The 20,517-nt window shown below is 37.2% G+C and overlaps 1 protein-coding gene across 2 annotated transcripts in view; it reads right to left on the bottom strand.

Annotated features, from left to right (window-relative positions):
• Nucleotides 1-20,517, bottom strand: part of NBAS (NBAS subunit of NRZ tethering complex) — a 277,368-nt gene that overhangs the window by 147,803 nt on the left and 109,048 nt on the right. For both annotated transcript variants that reach the window (XM_031466598.2, XM_031466600.2), the window contains 6 exons: nucleotides 16,726-16,911; nucleotides 15,037-15,210; nucleotides 10,101-10,234; nucleotides 8,180-8,242; nucleotides 6,202-6,324; nucleotides 2,551-2,653 (listed from right to left, as the gene is read on the bottom strand). In XM_031466598.2, coding sequence (XP_031322458.2) covers nucleotides 2,551-2,653; nucleotides 6,202-6,324; nucleotides 8,180-8,242; nucleotides 10,101-10,234; nucleotides 15,037-15,210; nucleotides 16,726-16,911 — 783 coding nt within the window. The remainder of the gene's footprint in view (nucleotides 1-2,550; nucleotides 2,654-6,201; nucleotides 6,325-8,179; nucleotides 8,243-10,100; nucleotides 10,235-15,036; nucleotides 15,211-16,725; nucleotides 16,912-20,517) is intronic.

Below are 20,517 nucleotides of genomic sequence, written 5' to 3'. Positions count from 1 at the left end.
GTTCTCACAAACTAAACACCCAAGCTACAAATGTTAAACTTAGTCATTAAAATTACAATATACCATAACAGTTTTTTTTCCCAACCAGCAAATTAAAACCTATTTAAATAAAACAAAAGCCACTGATGACAGGTATTCATGCAAATGTCCTATTACTCTATAAAGCAACTAATAGATCAAAGAACATAAAATTTATTCTACAACTGAGATTACTTACTTACTCCAGAAAGTCATAAAGAGATCCCTTTAAACCCATACTAATGACGTCAGTATGTAATTAGTAAAAGAACTTCCCCAAGGATGCTCTTTCCTATCAGGCCACTGTGAGATAAGCTTAGCATAGAAACAAAAGCAAGAGATGAAAAGATTTCACAGAGAAGTAAAAGTCTCCTTGTAATTAAGAAAACTACCCAACTTTCCTAGGACCTCCTTATTTTCATTTGTTTCTAGGCTTCTGGAGAAGGGATTTTTAGACAGGCCTTTACTAAAATGACTGATAAGGATAAAATTACTGATATCTACAAAGTATTCACTATAAGATACATATTGTGACAGAAAGCAAATTGTCAATAAGTAACCTTAATCACTTAGACTGACAGGTGAAAACAGTTTCCTCCAAGTGACCAAAATGACTTAGATATAACACTTCCTCTATTCTTTGGGTTTAGTAAGCCATAAAGAGTCAAAATAATTCAGTCACTCCAATATTTTAAAATTTTGCTAAAATAAACAATATAGATTTCTGCCCTACAGGCTACACAGAAGTCTTCAACTTTATCAAAATTGTGCCAATGAGATTTCAAACTGTTTTCCAAGGACAGCAAAACCTAATACGGCAGCCACAAGTCAGTAAGACAATACAGCATGACTGAAATGGCACTAAAACATTTTAAAATGTTTAAGTTTGCCAAATCTACATTATCTTCTTCTAGAACTGTTTCAAGACTGTTCTAATATGATTTCAAACGTTTTCTCAAAGGAGAGAGACAAATAGGCCAAAGTCATTAAAATATCAAAGCCTGGTACCAAGGTGCTAAAATGTAACACGAACAATGCAGCACATCGAGTTGTTACGACAGATTACACAGGAGCCAGTTCAAGTGTAATATACTTAGTGTCAATTTTTAAATCAGCATCAGGAAATACCAGGAAATAATGCTACTCCTACTTTAAAACACGATTTCAGGCATACTGATGACAGTAAGATTTTGGACCCCAGTGCATATAGATTATTTTCTCCTGTAACTGAATTTCAGGTTTTCAAAGGGTAAGTTACTGGCAGTTGTACGTGGTCTGAGATTGTAATCATCAAAATAAACTTTACACACATCAAGCATTTAAAAACTTGAAGTTCAAATATAAAATCATTCATTTCTCAAAAGCCTGTATTAGTGCTCTTTTGTTAAAATCAGCTTGAATTAAAATACCAATCAGTTTCACAGAGACCCATTTTATAACTCTCATTTTATCAGGGGTTGTGCTTTGCAATGTCAGAGCAGAGCAACACAAGAAAGCGTCTATGTAATTTTGGTCTGGCTTATCTGGCTTATCAAATGGGAGTCCTCTTTAAAACCGTATCTCATTAAAAATGGGTTAGCTGAATCATTTTTTCCACACAAACCATGAATGATTTGGTGGTAACACACATACCTTCCAAAGTAAGGATTAAATCCCCCTGGGTTACACTCCTAGTAGACTGACCATTCTTAAGTATCCTTTGTGTTCCAGACACTCTAATACGCATGGTATGGTGATGCCTACCTAGGAGCTCATGACCACGGGGAAGAAACACACATAGAAACAGACAAGTCACTGCATTTGAAAGCAAGGCTATAATAAAGACAGGTTATATAAAAGGACAAATGAAGGCATCCTAGAGGGCATAATGAGTGAGCTGAATCCTAAAAATTATCAGCAATTTTCAAATTAAAAAAGAGTAACATATTCCAGGCAAAGGGAATGTGCACAAAGTCACAGAAACAGGAAACAGCATCGTCAGTGGAGGGACTCAAGGCAGACCTGGCACCACAGAAGCACAGGGTGGAGAATGCACAGGGTAGCTGCAATCTGCTGTGGCTTTCAACGTCATGCTAAGAAGGATGGATAGTTTCTGACTGTAGATATGGAAGAAGCAGTGCATTTTAAAAGGGGAAGTGTCACGAAAAGGTCTGTTTCAGAAGAATACTCTGTCAGCTTAAGAAAGAAAGAGATATGGAAGTAGGGAGACAAGTGTGGACAATACTGTAATTTATGAGATGAAGACAGGACAGATTAGAAAGAGTCAAGTACGATTTGGAGTTTTCCAGCTGAGAATTAACCCACTAAATAAATCTAAATAGATGGTGTTGAAATGGACAGAGAGAGAAGATAGGAAGTTAGGTATGAAAGCGCTCCAACTGTAAAGCACTACTCAATTACCAGCTATTATTCGATAACTCAGTACTGTTACTTAGAGTGAAGCTTAAAGTCATCATCTTTGTGTCCAATAAACAAACTGTAACGACCAAAATTTCTAAATTAAAAGGAAATAATTTACATACGGAGAGTTACCTCATAGCAAGCGTCAGCATCTAGACACGTGTAAACATTCTGCTGCATAGTTAACATGTCTTGCAGCAACATTCTCCAGTGAGACTCACCGACAGGAGGCTGCCTGGGGAAAACAAAAGAGAAAAGAAAAAAGAAAGTAATTCATGAAACTTCTCTCTTCAATTGGCCAAAAGCAAAAAAATCAGTGCCACCATTCTGTACGCCAACACGGCTCCCAAATGGTCAATAGGAATGCATCTCATTTGAATCTCCAGGAAAACACTTTGATTAAAGATGGAGGGAAAGGCTGGGCAGCGACGCATCAACGCCAGAGATGCTCCAGAGCTGCTCTGTCCTAGGCTGCCTAGACGCAATGGAATAGCATTCAACAGTAACAAAAGGGAAACAAGCTGTGAGTTTCTCAGGTAAAATGAAGCACGGTTAGATAAAGCAGCTGTGACACAGCAGAAAAAGCACCTGGAGACAGGATAATCCGCTTCAGATCCCATCTTCATCGCTCTGCAGTCACCATCAGGGCATCTTCTTAACCTCAACCACACATGCAGACCCAGAAGGCAACCAGATGCCACACCTGGCTGAGTGAGGGCGGAAGTCACAGCAGCTCGCCCCCAGGGCAGCCTCGATAGTTGCTCTCAGTGGGAGCCCTTGCAGGGGTCCACAGGGCATCCAGCATCAGACGGAGCGCTGCAGGGGTTCTCTTCCGCCCAGGTGACAGTCCAGGGGCAACAACAGAGATCCCTGCAGGGTAGCTGCCGTTCCTATCTGGCTTAGGAAGAAGCGCCATGCCCCACAAAAGCCAGTATCTTCTGTAACAATTTCACAGGCATGGCTTTCAGGGTCCCCTCAAGGACATGGCAGTGACCACACACAGGAAAACCCCAAGTACAAAGCGTCTATCAGGTTTTCTAGCTCATTTACAGTTCTTTCAGGTCAGAAGCAATTTACCAATCAGGGATCAAGCAGTGAGGCCCACAATCAAATACCATTTCATGTCAGTATCCAGAGTTACAGAGTTAGAGAATTAATGGGTCGGGGTCTCCTGCAGCAGGGGAAAGGGTTTTGTCAACAATGTCACAGACAGTCACGTATCAGCTGTGGGATTGTGAGGATTTAATAAGCCTGAATTTCAGTTTTCTCACTTAGAGCCCATTTGAGAGAGTGGTAAAGAATGGATGAGATTAACTTTGATAAAATACAGGCACTGAAGCAAGATTTTTCCTAAGTATAAAAACAAGCTCAATTACCTGTATGGATTTGAATAAATTTCTTAATTTCCTTTAACTTTAGATTCCCTTTTTGTATATTGTGAGGATTAATTTAAACTAGAATGTATGAAAAGACACTCCTCATATTTTTCTGGTATAAAACAGTATTCTATAAAAGTGAAGGAATGAATCTGAAAGTTACAAACAGATTTTGTTTGTTTTCCTGTAGTCACACACATAATCACTAAATATTGTCTAGCAGGAGGGAGAAAATGCTGTAATCCTCTCTACCTCTCTCCAAAGTTCATCTTTCTTGAATATATATGTGAAGTTTGGAACCATCACATGTTTATTTTCTAGTCTTGAAGTTCTACATAATCATGAATCTCATTGTTTGAAAAGGGTAGGTTTTGTTCTGTTTTGTGTGTGTCAAATACCAACTGGATGTCTCTTCTCCATACATCTTTTTCTTTCTTACGCATTAAGGGCAAATAGACTGTGTTTAACAGCATTGCTATGGAAAAAGTATGTATTGGGGGATCATTCCTGTAAAAACTCTAGTCTTCAGGAATTTTTTCACCTAAAATTTCTAATAACCATATGTTTCATTTGCTTACAGCATTTTATATTTGTTATGCAAGATGGGCAATTATTTCTGTTCCATATGCAAAAAAAGCTTAAGAGAACACATTTTTCCCCCAGCATACGAACATACAAAACAAACTGACATATTTGCAAGTCGTCCAGGATAATCCCTGATATGTCTCCACTAGTTAGACCATGCGAACTCCTTGGGTGGGCTTCAAAGACCTGAAGGGCTCTGTCAAATTTGAATCGCAGGCAGGTAAGCAGCAAAATGTTTGACGAAATGAGTGTTCATCTTGCACCAGCTTCATAAAATTAGACCTGGGCATTGTCTAGCTAAATTCAAGTTCTCCCAGCCCAGCTGTTCTGGAAGCCAGCAACACTGGGACAGATGGTATTAATGTTTTCTCACACATGGTTAGCTGTAAGTACAGATTCTAATTAAAATAAATTATAAGACATTATTTCCAGTGGCCTTTTCAGAATATATTCAGTAAATAAGAACCAAAAGTAGAACTTGGAGGCACTATACAAGAGGTTTGCAAATTATCAGAGAAATACTTGAATACGAACATGAAGTATTAGTTACAGCTTTGGAATGGAGGTGGATTTTCCTGGGAAAAACAGTCTTGCACTCAAGGTGGTAAAACCTGATTTGTGACAGATTCAATGAAATCTGTCACCATTTAGAATATGCATAAGAATATTCTAAAGGTGCTGAAGGCCAAGCCATGGTAGTGTATATGAAATAATTAAGATTCATTTCAAGTTGGCTACTTTGAAAAAAGAGGCCATATTCTCTGATACAGTCATAGTAAGTAGAAAGTCACAAGCAGAAATTAACTTCAAGGACTGCAGAAGTATCTGAGGGATTCAATGGAGAGCCAGCAGGCAATGCAGCAGCAACAGCTGGAGAGCAGGTCCTAGAGGAGAGCCAATGTGATGGGAAATACTGACCATTCATTTATAGTTGTAAAGGAAGTTTAAGACTTACACTGTCAAGCTTTCTAAATTATTCATTTAATAATTACTGAGAGAAGGCCACTGATATGTGAGGTTCCAAATTAGATGCGTGGTGACAGTAACACTTTCCCCAGATAAACTTATGATTTCTCAGGGAATATAAGGCATACAAATCACCAACTATAGTGAACTGTCAAAAGAGAGACAAGGAGAGAGTTTTAAGACTTATATAAATCTACTATAATTAATACAGTATGATTATTAAAGGAAAGACAGACAAATAGATATAGGACCCCAAAATAGGCCTCCGTTATATGGAAAATTGATTTTCAACAAAGATTCAAATGTACATGACTATTTATAGCACCTATATTTGTAAAAGCCAAAACTCAAAAGCAAATGTCCATCAACAAGTGAATAAACAAAATGAAACGAACCCATCAATGGAATAGTAGTCGGCAAACAAATGGAATAAACTTTTGATCCATGACACAGCATGGATGAATCACAAAATAACCATGCGGAGTGAAAGAAGCGAAACAAACTTGTGTGACTCCATTTACATAAAATTCTAGGAAATTCAAAGCAGTACACAGGAACAGAAAATAAATCACTGGCAGCCGGAGGAGCGGCTGGGCATGTGGTGAGGAGAAGCAGAAGGAGGGATGGGATTATAAATGAGTAAAAGAGAGTTTTTAGGGGTGATGGATATGTTCATTATCCTGAATGAGGTGATGGCTTCATGGGCATACACACATACCATAACTTACCAGATACTTCTATACTTTCCATATGTGCAATTTATTGTTGGTCAACTATAACCCAAAGTTAAAAAAAAAAAGAGCAGTACTTATTTTTAATCATATACAATTATCAATTAATTTTGTTTATTACTTACTTCCGACCGGTGTGCCTGGTCAATCTAACCATCAGCTTGCGTGCCTCTTCTGAGCTAGACTGAGTATTTTTAACAAATGAAATTGGTTTCTCAAGTCCATGTTTCTCCAAAATCTCTGACACACTGTTAAGTGAATGAAGAATTTTTAAAGAAGTCTTGCTACCACACAAAAAACTCTAATAATTTTAAACATATAAGTAGCACTTAGATGTTAAGTATTAAAAAAAAAGTAGCACATGAAATGACCCAATTTTATGTATTATATTAATTCTCAGCAAAAAAAAAAAAAAACCCTAATAGTTATGTATCAAATCTTATTACCCCTACTGACTTTTACTACAATATAAGGTAATACATTTTTTAAAGTCAATATATTTTTTAAAAAGCCTGGTATATCCTTATTTCAAAATCTTTTTTACAATTTTCCTGTACTATAAAAGCATCAAGTCAGCAAAACAAGCCAAATCTATCATTGCAATACCCAGCTTTAACTCTTTAACAACCCTAGTGAGTATTTTGTTACAGGCAAGGTTGCTAGAAGAGCAGTAAGCAAAGAATTTTACAGTTGGAGAACCACAGAAACACCATAAGGCTCAATTTCCCTTAAGAATCCACCCATTCCATAAACAAACAAGATTCTTGTTCTCATATGAATCTTCTTGAGATATCCCATTCCATAATCATCAGCATTGTATATATACCTTGTCTCACACTTATGAATTAACCACCACTGGGCTTAAAAAGAAGCCAGACAGAATTCAGTAACTCTTCACAAAGATACGCTTCATGGGTCATGTCACCTGACAATATGTACAACTGAAACATTTACCAACTATTAATGGCTATGAGGTAGAACAGGAATAAAAAGTTTTCCTTTTAAGAGGTGAGTAAATCAAGCTGAACAGTGAAAGATTTCAGTATCATCCAGAAACCTACACGGTGTTACCACTTTCTTGAGGTATTAAGAGCTTAATTTGACTATCAAAACACCCATGGTTATACCCAGGAGCATTCAGTGAAATAAATGATGTTTATTATGAAATAATAATGTTTATGAAATAAATGATGTTTATCATACTCTCTCTTTGACAAAGCTCTTTTTAACTTTATTAGGGAAACAAAGGTAGCCACGCAGATTTGTAAGAAATGAATCTATATTGACTTAATCCATTAAAGTTTGGTCAAACTATGCTTATTTTTCAGAGAGGCTTGGGGGAAGAGAGAGACACCTAATTAGTAGATTCCAAATCTTATACTTCACTATACACATTACCACTATCAAGTGATGTCATTGCCTATAATTTCTGTAATTATATATTGGAAGAACAAAATTTATTATTACTAAAATTTTATTTTTAATGCAAATGCTTAAAAATTACACAAAAGTACATTACGTAAACATGTAAAATAGAATACTGGTAAACAATATCAGACTGTCTGAACAGCAAATCAGAAGTTTTCAGTCTCCCAAAGGGACAGTTTAATGTTTCATTTTCACAGTAAAGAATATTGATAGAGTTACCAATATAATCCAGACATTCAGTCAAGTGTCCTGTACCCAAAAAAGGAAAGTTAAGGGTATAACAAACATTGTTTGCTGATATTGTAATAACTGCTGCAGGAACTAATATTTCTTATTTACCTACTATGTGTAAGGCACTTTAAATGCTTCATCTAATATTAATTCCACAATCTCATGAGCTAGATATTATAGATAAGAAAATCCTAGGCTCAGCTAATAAGTGACAACACCTAGATTTGAACACAGGTCTACTGGTCCTCAAAGTCCATGTCCTTATTGCTGCAGCACTCTGCTAAAATAAGCTGGTATTACTTCATTATTAAGAAAACTCCCCCCTAAGATAGTCAAACAAATATGAGGTCAAACTGGAAATGGCTACTGGGCGTATTTAAGGTAACATTTCTTGGGCAGACCCCCTTAATCAGCATAGAACCAACAGATTGTCATTTTTCTCACCTGAGAATGTGTTCCAGCTGGTCTACCATGTCATGCAGGGCTGTGGTTACCTCTGTTTTATGACTAAAGGATTAAGAAAAAAGAATTAAAATTAAGTTTTAGTAGTAGCTCTTTACCTAAAATACCAAACTCACTAAGTTAGAAAAAAAAAGTTTCCCTTTTACTTAATATATAACAATATTATGCTGACTAGGGAAAATTTCAGCCTTATCCTTTTCCCATCAATTTTTCACCTGATTTCTGTACCACTAATGACTACATGAAAAAAATGATTTCACACTGGGTTGCAAAATTAGTGACTTCTAGCATTCATTTCACAAAAAAAATAAAAATTTCCTTGGAAGGAAGAGAGAGAGGGGGAAAAGAAGACAGGGACAGCAGAAAAATAAAGAGCAAAGAAAATGAGAAAACAGAGCATGAGGACTTCTTGTCTAAATACCTGATTTTGTAAATGAGAAAACGAATGACCAGAGAAGTTAAGTGACTCAGAAGAAGTCACAAAGGCTTAGAAACAGGTGCACTAAATGTTCATTCAGTGTTCTTTCATGTACTCTTACTAACTTCTCCAAATATCAAATTTATAATATGTACTACATGTTAGAAGAGAGATTAAAGGAATGATTGTTGTGTGACTTCAAAAGAGACAATATAAATCTGATTTGCATATAACTAAATGATCCAAAAGAATGTTACATAAATTTCTATTTAAACATAAGCCCAGTTAAAAATTTTGTATATGCATTCCTCAAAAAATTAAAAATAGAACCACCACATGATTCGGCAATTCTACTTCTGGGGACATACCTGAAGAAAACAAAATCACTATGTCAAAGAGCTATCTGCACCCCATGTTCACTGCATCACTATTTATAATAGCCAAGACACAGACTCAATCTAAGTGTCCATCAAAGGATGAAGTGGATAAAGAAAATGTTGATAACTCACACAGACACACTCACAGACAGACACAGGAATAGTATTCAGCCATAAATAAGAAGGAAGTCTCACCATTTATGATAACATGGATGAACCTTGAGGGCTTTATTAAGTGAAATATGTCAGACAGAGAAAGACAAACACTCTGTGATTTCACTTATATGCAGAATCTTAAAAAAAGAATCACAGAGAGATCAGATTTGTGGTAACCAGAAGTGGGAGGTGAGGAACTGAATGAAGGTGGTCAGAAGGCACAAACTTCCAGTTATAAGATAAATAAGTACTGGGATGTAATGTACAACATGAGGACTATAGTTAACACTTATGTATGTTATATTTGAAAGCTGCTAGGAGAATAAATCCTAAAAGTTCTTATCAGAAGGAAAAAACACAAGGGTTTTTTTTTGTATCTGTAAGTGACGATGCTTTTTAACTAAACTTATTGTGCTAATCATTTCACAATGTATATAAGCCAAGTCATTGTTATAAACCTTAAACTTATACAGTGTTATATGTTAATTATATCTCAATACAATGGAAAGAAAAAACTAAGTTATGTATATTCATACATTACTACTTAAAAGTTTTACTCTAGGTAAGGGCCAAAAACAATTCATAGAAGAAATAAATATACTAGTCCACAAATGTGAAAAAATGCTTAATTAGAAACACAACTTCCCACAAAGAGGTATCACTAACTATCCACTTAAGGAACTACTTTTTTTTGTGGTGGCAGTGGCATTTTTGTGTTTTAATGGATAATTAATTATCAAGGTTGACAAAATTACAGTTACTTCCCATATACTGTTAGAAAAACAGAAGTTCACCCCTAGGCAACAGGTTTGCAAGATGATTTCATTCTCTTCTTTATTTTTTTTATATTCCCAAAAGTCTCTACAATGAACATTCAGGGAAGCAACATTTTCATTTTAACTGTTAGAGTAAAAAGACACAACCATAAAATCAATGTACTGTGGGTTCTTACCCGTATCCTCTTTGGGGCAGACATTCTAAGATGTCATAGCAAAGAGAGAGTTGGTCATTTCGTTCACAGTTATAGATGCAATCTAGTGCTACTGCCATCAGTTGGTCCTGATCAGGAATGATTTTTTGCTGCAACTAGAGAATATAAAGCATGCTGTACTAAACGTCAATGGATTTACAGTCAGTTTTTCCATATCCCAGTACTACTGTCAATAGAATATTAAATGGTGCAATTAATCAGCTGCAGAAACAAATCTTGGTTTTTCTTTAGCTTTCAGACTTTTGGGGTCTTTAATAATTCTAAATGAAATTGAATTTTAATTACAGAATAGCTAGAAAAGATAATTTGTGCCCAAAAGCTCTGCATCTGTTGAAAATAGAATCTTCAATTTATGACCCATTCAAGATAAAGCAGATAGAAGAAACACAGTGAATTAAAAAGGAAAGTCATTAAAAAACATTTCTAACCCTAGAGCCAAATTTTATGTGTTTCAATCACAAAAAATATTTAAAATTCCTTAACTAATATTCAGAGATGTTCAAACCTGCTATTTTTCAGTATGCATTATACATTAGTCATTTAACTAAACAGCACTGACATCTTATTTGAAAGAAGTCACACTGTGATGTAATAACATGGATATCACAGAACATACTCCATATTTCTGATGCAGAAAGGTGCTATGCTGGGTCACCTTCACCTTGCAAGCCACAGATTCCCATTCTTAAGAGTATTTTCTGAGATACAAAAGTAACAGATTTGAGCCTTGTTTTTCTCATCTATAAAACTGGGATATTAACATCTTCCTAATAGAATTGTTGTGAGGATGAAATAAATTAATACATGTAGAATGCTTGTATTATCACCACAAAACCTAAAATGGAAGTTTGAAACTATTTTCTTTAAGCCCTTTTCAACAACAAAATACGTTTAATTTCCATAATAAAGATCTACAACATTTTAGTGGAAACTCACAAAACAGATCGGAAAGTGATGGAGAGAAGCTGCCAAGAAAAGTCAGTTTCTTAGTAAAAAAAAAAAAAAAAAAATCACATCGGTGGATGAAAAGAAAAAAATGGACGGAAATAAACATTCAAGGTTACCAGGGAAGAAAGGTTTTCTAACATAGTGGGGTTAAAGGAGTTATATACATATATGTCTTCAAGGTATTAAAAAAAGAAATATATCATTAATTTAACAACAGCACTTGACAAAGAGTTAGTTATCCAAGGTCGCAAAATGACAAGCTGGTGAAATAGGGACAGACAGGGCACAATAAAAGTAAATATTAGTAAAAAATTAATGGAACTAGCTAACTTTTCCCATTTTCTTATTGTGTGCCAGATACTATTTCTAAGCATTTTACATGCATTAATTCATAAACCCTCGAAACAACACTGTGAGGTCAGCACTGGTATCACTTATTTTACATAAAGGGACAATCAAGGCACCGGGACGACAAACAACTGGCTCGAGGCCCAGAGCTGGTCACGGTCAAGCCAGCACTGGATCGCGGGTGACTGGCTCTGGAGCTGAAGCTAAGCGTAGGCTCTCATCACCCTGGAGAAGAGCTTCACGTGCAGAGGAGGGCGAGAGACTGAGAAAAGTAGGGTAGTAAACAACTCATACATGGTGAGAGAGCATCTGGAGAAGATGAAAAAACTGAAACCAGTTTCAGCCAAGGAACAACTTGTGAAACCAGCTGAAAATGAAGCCAGAGTCCTTGATGTTTTCCTCCATCTTCCTGCCTCCTGTCTTTTCCTCCCTGAGACATTAATGTGTCGCTTGAGAGTTAAATGTTCCAGAGCCCACATTTGATCAGGTATGTTCAAAACCCTGGGTTGCAAACCCTTCAGCAGACCTTCACCTTGAAAGATCAAGAGTCATCTTTGTGCCTTCCACTCAGGCTCCTGCGTGGCCCGGTGCCGACCCACTTTCCTGGTCCTATGAACCTTCCCACTCAAAGTTTTAGTTCACTCAAGTTGAATTACTTGCCTTTATCTAAATATGCTATTAGTCTGATTACGTCTCCTTGTCTTATTCTACTCCTACCTGGAATGTCTCCTCCAGGCACTTGGTCTTAAAACCTTAGTCTCTAAAACCTACAAAATAAGAATCAACAGGATGCAGTATCGTCATACTACTCTCGTACATGAATCCTGTTTCCTCTCTGTTCTCCTTAGGAACCTTTTTCTCTGCTTCCGGTGCCACTCAGCATACCTTTCTTAATACAATCTACTGTGTACATGAATCATAAGGCTCACATTTAAGACCGTTTTCATTGTTGTCTTATTAGAGTCTCTACAAGATGTCTAAGTTTATATAGTGTAAGACACTTCTCTTTATTTCCATCATTCCTGTGCCTGTAACTCAGCAGTCATTATTAAACCATCACATTTGCTCTACCTCAAGTTAATGTAAGAGAGCCCACCTAGGACTTTCTAAGAAGACAGTAAGTTTTCCCCACCACGGGCAGCAAATTACCTCCCATATTGCAGAGCAAGCTAAAATGTAAGAAAGTCATAATTTTTTAAATAAAGTCTTAAAATTATGTACTTCTAGACAACAAGAAAAAGAACAATAGACGTCAAGATAGAATACCTGGAAAACCCTGGAGAATCAAGCAACAAAAAAAATCAGAGAAGTAGCTGAATACAAAATCAGTAACTTTCATGTACACAAACAATAAACAGAGGAAATGAGGGTAAAGAAAACTCAATTTGTAATATAAACAGAGAAAATCAAGTGCTTTGTAATAAATTAACAAGAAATGTGCAAAACCTCTATGAGGAAAAATTTTAAACACTCCTGAAAGACACTGAGAAAGATATGAGCAAACAGAATGATTTCCCCTATTCTTGAATAGAGTGACTTTAACACTATACTAAAATTCAGACAGAAACACAAATATACAAAAACAACTTTAAAAAAACTGGGGAAAAAAATACTACAGAGGATGACTACCCTTACCAGACTTTAAAAACACGTCATAAAATTCCTGGAGAGCAGGATCTTGAAGGATGGGTAGGTATTTGTTAAATGAGGAAAGGGGCCTGACCATCCCAAACAAATGAAATAGCCTAGAAGAACACAAAGAGGCATGAAAGAACCTGACAGGGCGAAGAGGTGAGGAGTTAGTGGGAGTGGACTAGTGCATTCATGGAGGGGAATGAGGCTGAAGACAGAGACTAGAAACAGATGGCAGAGAACCTTCCAAGCCACTCTGGAGAGCCCACCATTTCATGTCATGATCTATGGAGAATCTCTGGTGGCCTGCAGGCAATGGTAGGCCACCAGAGATTCTCCATAGATCATGAAATGATCAAAACTGTGCTGCGGAAAGATAACACGGAGAGAAATAGGTGGGACTGGAATAGAGGAGCCCAGCAACACGGTTGTTCTCTGCCCAGATGTTGACATATTTCAACAAAGGCAAATGGCTGTATGTTTTATTCAAAAGGCACATGCAAAATTGCCGAGTAAAAACAACAAAAAGCTGACTACATACAAAGGATTTACAAGACTCTGTAAGGAAGAAGAATCACAAACAAGATTACTGGAAAGAATCTGAAGTCATTTCCTTCTTCCTCATAAAACAATCATAGTCCATCCATCCTGCTTCTCACACAGGTTGCCATAAGCAACCCACCCTCGGTTCACAGTAAACCATGCCACGTTTAAACTCAGAATACTAAGTGGAAACTGCTTATGAGAAGATGGAGAACTCTAAACAGCCAACGAACAGAGAGATTTCCAACAGACAACCCTTTCAGAAACCAAAGAATGTGTGAGGTTAACTAAGCAATGTTTTCCTTCTTATCTTGATTATTCTGGTCCACAACCGTATAGCTTTGAGGACTTCAGATTGCTAACAAAGGCAGTACGAGAAGTACATTCGGTTAGAATTTAGGACTGGGAGGGGCCTTCAATGGCTCCTGCACGAACCCCAACCTAACACTTTAAATCTCACTACAAAGTCAGTGCTTCGAGTAATTACACCACCTGCTTGAGTCAATGAAAAGGGAGCCACTATCCCTTGAAACAGCATTGATTTGTGGCTAAATTAAGAGGTCACGTACATTGCAAAAGTAGGCTGCACATAACAAATGACTTACCTCCAGCAAATCTGAACAACTATTTAAACCCTATAGAAATATAGATAGATCAGTCTTAAGCACATAGAAGCATCATTAAGAATAATTACAAGAGTGCGGTGGGCATAACTCAGTGATGGAGCACGTGCTTAGCATGCACAAAGTACTGGGTTCAACTGCCAATACCTCTGTTAAAAACAGTAATAATAAATAAATAAATCAGTAATAGAAATATTTTTAAAAGAGTAATTACAGGATCTTATGAGATCTTAAAGATTTTAATAAATATTTTGAAGGCCCTCAATGGCAAAAACCTTTTCTTCTCCTATTGGGGTTATGGTAAAGCATATGGTTAAGAGCACAGCTAGGAAATTAGAAAATCTATATTTGAACCCAAGTTCCACTCCTCACTATGACCCTGGCCAATTGCCTGGCCACTCCATATCACGATTTTCCTTTTCTATTAATATTAATGTTATAAAAATATCTACCTCAGTGGATTGTTATAAGGATTAAATGATTTAATACTTGTAAAGCACCTGCCCTTAGTAAGAACTCAATACCTTACAACTATTAGTCTTTCTGATACTGCCTTTTCCATAATATAGTAGAGTGAACAGACTTCGGAGTAAATCAATAAGATAAACATAATCTTATGAACTTCCCAAAAATTTTTGGACTCAACTGCTGAAACATTTTTAAAGAATAAAATGACAACTATTTCTTTTTCTGTTTAAAGGGAAATTACTTGCAAAGCCTATTATTAAAAAATTGAGAAATAAAACCTGATTTTGTAGGGGAAAAAGTACAGAGATTTTTAAGAAGTTAAAGTTTCTACTTACATCAGGCTTGGAATGCTGAAATATCTTCAGGGGAAATTTCAAATCCGCTTTGGCTAAAGTTACTAAATACTCTTTTAAGAGCGCATTAGCCGCGCCGGGAGACTGCTTCTCACAACGATGCAGAAAGGGAACCATCCACTGGTAGGCGCTTGTCACATACTTGTCCTCAGAACACTGCAAGTGTAATTAACCAAAGCAAAACACACGTTAAACACCTGATAATAACAGACAGCAAGTTATAGAACTCAAAGATAATCAGACTCAGGTTAAACAATAAAAGCCCAATGCTTTCTAAAACAGATGCTCCGGTTCCCCCCTCACAAGAAGACAGAGGCGGCAGGAGAACCAGCCTCCGCCCGCGGCTGCCTGAGCCCCCAGCAGCAGGGCGCGGAGGCCCACCTCTTCATGCCACGGTCACTCTGGGGCCTCACGGCCTGAGCCCAGCTCTGGAAGACAGACACGCTGATGCTGCTACTACCAGTCGGTCATGAGGTCTTCCGGAGCACAGAGGGGCCCCATCCCACAGTGTACGTGTGTGCTTGTGTTAAAAGAATCAGAGAGGGAAAGAGAAAGACCGTAGGCCAACAGGAAGTGTGAAACAGAAAAGGGCAGAGAACAAGCATAAAGAAACTCTGGAAAGGAGCCACTTGAGGAAAGAGTCTCATCCATAAAATCCCAGACTCTCTCCCGTCCTTTTCCTCTTCTGTTTGTTCTACCCCCACACGTCCATCTTCAAAAACTCCAAATGACACACATCATCTTGCTTATTATCCTTGAAACTCCACAGTCTCTTCTCTTAATTATCTCAGGAGAAACGCTTGAATCTCTTAAGCGGTGTCTTGCATGTAACAACTTAATTTTCATTGGGTGGATCTTGATGAAAAGAAATTAGCAAGAGAAAAGGAAGGTAGGGATAGAAGGAGAGAGAAAAGGGTGGTTGATAAGAGGAAAAAAAGATGTTGAGAGGGATGAGAAAAAAAGGAAATGAGAAAAAAGAATGGGAAAAGAAAGAACGAGCGAGAGCAGGTCCAGCCGCACCCCTTTCTCCAGCCCATTCAAACCAGGCGCCCAAGAGCAAAAGGCTCAAAAGAGCATCACTTGGCAGCCAGCACCTCCAAGGCCCAACGTTCTTGTCTCAGAGGTGGCCCTCTATACTCAGCGGACTTAGTAGGAATCAGTTCCTAACTCTGAAGACTGTACTTTCTCCCCAGAAGCGACTCCTCCAAAAATCTAACAATGGCAGGGCAAATGCTCCTGTGTGTGCTCAACACTGGAGCCAAGATGCTTTCTTCACACAACCACCCAGCCAGCCCTCTGGACTCCAGTACTTTTTTTTTTTTTTTTAAGATATTGGAATATATATAAGTAGTTGGGAATTTTAACAGAAGGTTTAGAAACACCATTACTAGACTGAAAGCTAGTTTAGAAATATGCCTAGCTAGAAGGGAGGGGGAAAAAAAAGTTACATCTGACGCGTATGAGTGAAGGGCAAAGAAGGTGTAAAAATAGCCAAATGGTTTTGGATGCCTTCAGTTATTTACTCATAATATTTGATTTTTTTTTTTTTTTTAAGTCTAGAAACCTTGACTAAGTTCTCTGGGTTGAAGAACACCACATCTTTAGCTTTCAGACATACATTAATCAGAGCACACAGGGAATGCCTAAAAAGAAAGTTAAAATAAAACCTACACTATTCATCAGCAATCTGAGTTTTTCAATGTCTTTCATCTGCTGGAGTTCTTTCAGGGTTAGGGTTAAATCACACCCAGCTTCATAAACCAATGCTTCCAGAGTAACCAAATTATCACAGAGAGCCAGCAAACCAGGGATATTCCGCTCCATTCCAAGCCGAATAAGCGACAACGCACAGTCAACCTAAAATGGAAAGGAGACAGTAAGTTTGAGTAATGCATTTTTCCCACATATTCTAAAGTAAAAGCCTCCAGTATAGAATCCAATTCTTGTAATCATTTTACATAAAAATCGCATTACCAATAACATACATTTTTTATTTAGTACAAAGACATTGGAGTTCTTTATCAAATACATCACACTGTCACAAAAGAATCAAATAAACAGCAAGAAATACTGAAAATAAAAACAAGAAAAAGACAATCATCTTAAATTCGTTAGAGCACTGCAGTTGAGAGAGCAGATTTACACATATTTCTATTAAATTCTCAAAACATTAACAATCAGGGGAAAAAAAAACATAGCTAGTGATAATGCCAAATTAACCCTGTTTTTACTATACCACTCTGCCCCAAAAAGAATGTTTTGCTTCCATATTCCTTTCAGTACCTATCCTTCCACAACAGCTCCCACATAGAAGACATTCAGTAAATACTTGTTGAATGACTAACTCTGGCAGACACTTTCTCTCTCAATTCAAATACTTAGACTTCTCTTAGACCAAAATAAGAACGATTTTCCTACAGATGCTCAGTAGACAGCAGTTTCACTCCTATCACTTGATCAGGCTTATGAAATTACATGTTTTTTCTTCAAAAATAAAGCCAAATAGTTTATTTCAAACAAATATACAATAAGATTTGACAAAAGAAGTATGAGCTAGACCCAACCAAGTCTCCTACAGGACCTTTCTGCCGTAGCATCCTCTGGATTCAGCCTTTTCTTACAACGTATTTATCCAAAATATAAATATCCAGATAATAAGCTACATCCTGTGGTGTACGGCATAAAGAAACTAAAATTAAAGACAAAAAATTTAGTTGGGCTCTGACAAATCAGTCACTGTGATTTAATCACAGTTCCCTTCTAGGAAATGGCATATTCTGATTGATGGCAAAAATCATCTACTGTGGCCTTAACCTCCCCCTTACTTACTCCTTACCCCTAGAGTAACAATTACATATTAAAGACCGACTATGAACCGAATACCATTCTAAGTGTTAGGAATACAAAACTGAGGAAGATGGGATCTCTTCCTTCAAAGATGTCTCCATCTCGTAGGGAAACACAGTCTGGTAAATTAATGACCAAAATGGAGTTAGGATGACTGGGATGTCAAAGACGAGGGCATGGAGCCCGACCCGAGAGTGTCACACAATCCCCCAGAGGGGAGAACACTTAAAATGGGTTTTAAAGAATCGATGGGTATTAGGAAGTGAAGAAAGAAGAGGGGCAGGAGGACAGCATGGAAGGCAGAGATGTGACAGTACAGTTCGTTCCATAAACTGAAAAGCAGGTACAAAGTGAAGTGATGAAACACAAGGCCAGAGCAGCAGGGACAGGCCAGATCAAAAAGAATGTCACGTGCTGAGCTAAGGAATTCGCAGTTTATCCTGAAACGCAAGTATTACCAAAGGGTTTTCGACTGAGGCCTGCCATAAATAGACTTACACTTTGGAAAGAACACTCAAGGAAGTACTTACTGGACGACGACTGGAAATGGACCAGACTGAAAATAGGCAGACTCGTCGGCAGAGCTGCAAGTACCGGTGTTAGGAGACTCTCCATCTCCCAGTCATTCCACCCCCACCAGCCCCTGGCAATCACTCATCTTCTGTCTCTTGTTATTTGGTCTTTTCAAGTCACATAATTGGAGTCATACAATATGTAGCCTTTTCAGATTGGCTTCTTAAACTTAGTAATAGGCATTTGAGTTTCTGCCACATCTTTTCATGGCTTGACAGCTCATTTCTTTTTTAGAGCTGAGTGATATTCCACTGTGTGGATGCACCATTGTTTATTGATCCACTCGCCCACTAAAAGACATCTTGGTTTATCGGTGGTAACAAACGTACTACTCAAATGCAAGATGTTAGTAAGAGGGATAACTAATGGGTGGGCAGGGGGAAAAGTGAAGGGAGTATGTGGAAACTCTGGACTTCTTACTCTACTTTTCTATAAACCTAAAACTCTTCTAAAAAATCAAGTATTGATAAAATAAACAAGCAAAGAAGAACATAGGTAAGTGTAAAAAAAATGATTATTTTGCATTCCAGTGTGGCCATTTATCTCATTGGTGCTATTTTTTAAAAACCTGAATGACTGAAATTTGGGTTAGAAAAATACTTACACACTGAAGTTGGTATTGGTAGAAAAACAGACATAGAGATCAATGAACCAGAATTGTAAGTCTAGAGATAAACCAACACATACATGAACAATTAATTTCTGATAAAGGAACAAATAACATAAAATGGAGAGAAGACAGTCTCTTCAATAAACGGTGCTGGGAAAACTGGACAGCCACATGCACAAGCACAGAACTAGACCATTATCTCATACCACACTCAACTCGAAATGGATTAAAGACTTGGATGTAAGACCTGAAACCACAAGACGCCTAGAAGAAAACACAGGCAGTATGCTCTTTGACATCAGTCTTAGCAACATCTTTATGGATCTGTCTCCTCCAGGAGACAAGGGCAACAAAATCAAAAATAAACAAATGGGACTATAACAAACTAAAAAGCTTCTGTGCAGCAAAAGAAACCACTAGCGAATCAAAAAGAGAAGCTACCATATTGGAGAAGATATTTGCTAATCATACATCTGATAAGGGAGTAATATCCAAAATGTATAAAGAACTCATATAACTAAACAAAACAAACACATCTGATTAAAAAAATAGGCAGAGGAGCTGAACAGACATTTTTCCAAAGACATCAGATGGCAAACAGGCACATGAAATAATGTTCAACATCACTAATAATTAGGGAAATGCAAATCAAAACCACAATGAGCTATCACCTCATTCTCATTATAAAGGGTACCTTCAAAAAGGCAAGAAATAACAAATGTTGGTGAGGATGTGGAGATAAGGAAAGGAAACCCTCAAACAATTAGTGGGAATGTAAATTGGTGCAGCTACCATGAAAGTGGGAGATTTCTCAAAAAATTAAAAATAGAACTACCATATCATCCAGCTGTTCGACTTCTGGGTATTTATCCAAAGAATATAAAAATACTAATTTGAAAAGATACATGATTACAATAGCCAAGATAGGGAAACAACCTAAGTGCCCATCGGTGAATAAATGGATAAAGAAAATGTATGTGTGTGTGTATACATACACATACACAATGGAACACTGACTTAGCTATAAAAAAAAAATGAAATCTTGGCATTTGCAACAACATGGATAGACCCTGAGGGTATTAGGCTTAGTGAGGTAAGTCAGACAAAGAAAGACAAATACCATGTGATTTCACTCAAATGCTTAATATAAAAAAATAAACAAACAAACAAGCAAAGCAAAGCAAACAAAACCAAACACATAGATACAGAGAACAGAGTAGGGGCTACCAGAGGGGAAACCGGGTGGCAGGAAAATTAAATGGGTTAAGGGGTCAAACTGTATGGTGACTGACAGAAACAAAGCCCTTGGTGTAGTTACACAGAAGCCAAAATACTGTTGTACACACAAAAAATAAAGTTTTTTAAATAAATAAATAAATAACCTGAATAAGAATTGAAATTTGGGTTACAAAATATTTAAACACTGAAAATTG

This window comes from Camelus dromedarius, chromosome 15 (genome assembly GCF_036321535.1).
Source record: "Camelus dromedarius isolate mCamDro1 chromosome 15, mCamDro1.pat, whole genome shotgun sequence".
NCBI lineage: Eukaryota > Metazoa > Chordata > Mammalia > Artiodactyla > Camelidae > Camelus > Camelus dromedarius.
The sequence above is the reverse complement of the archived record's forward strand: the minus strand, read 5'-3'. Positions and strand labels throughout refer to the sequence as shown.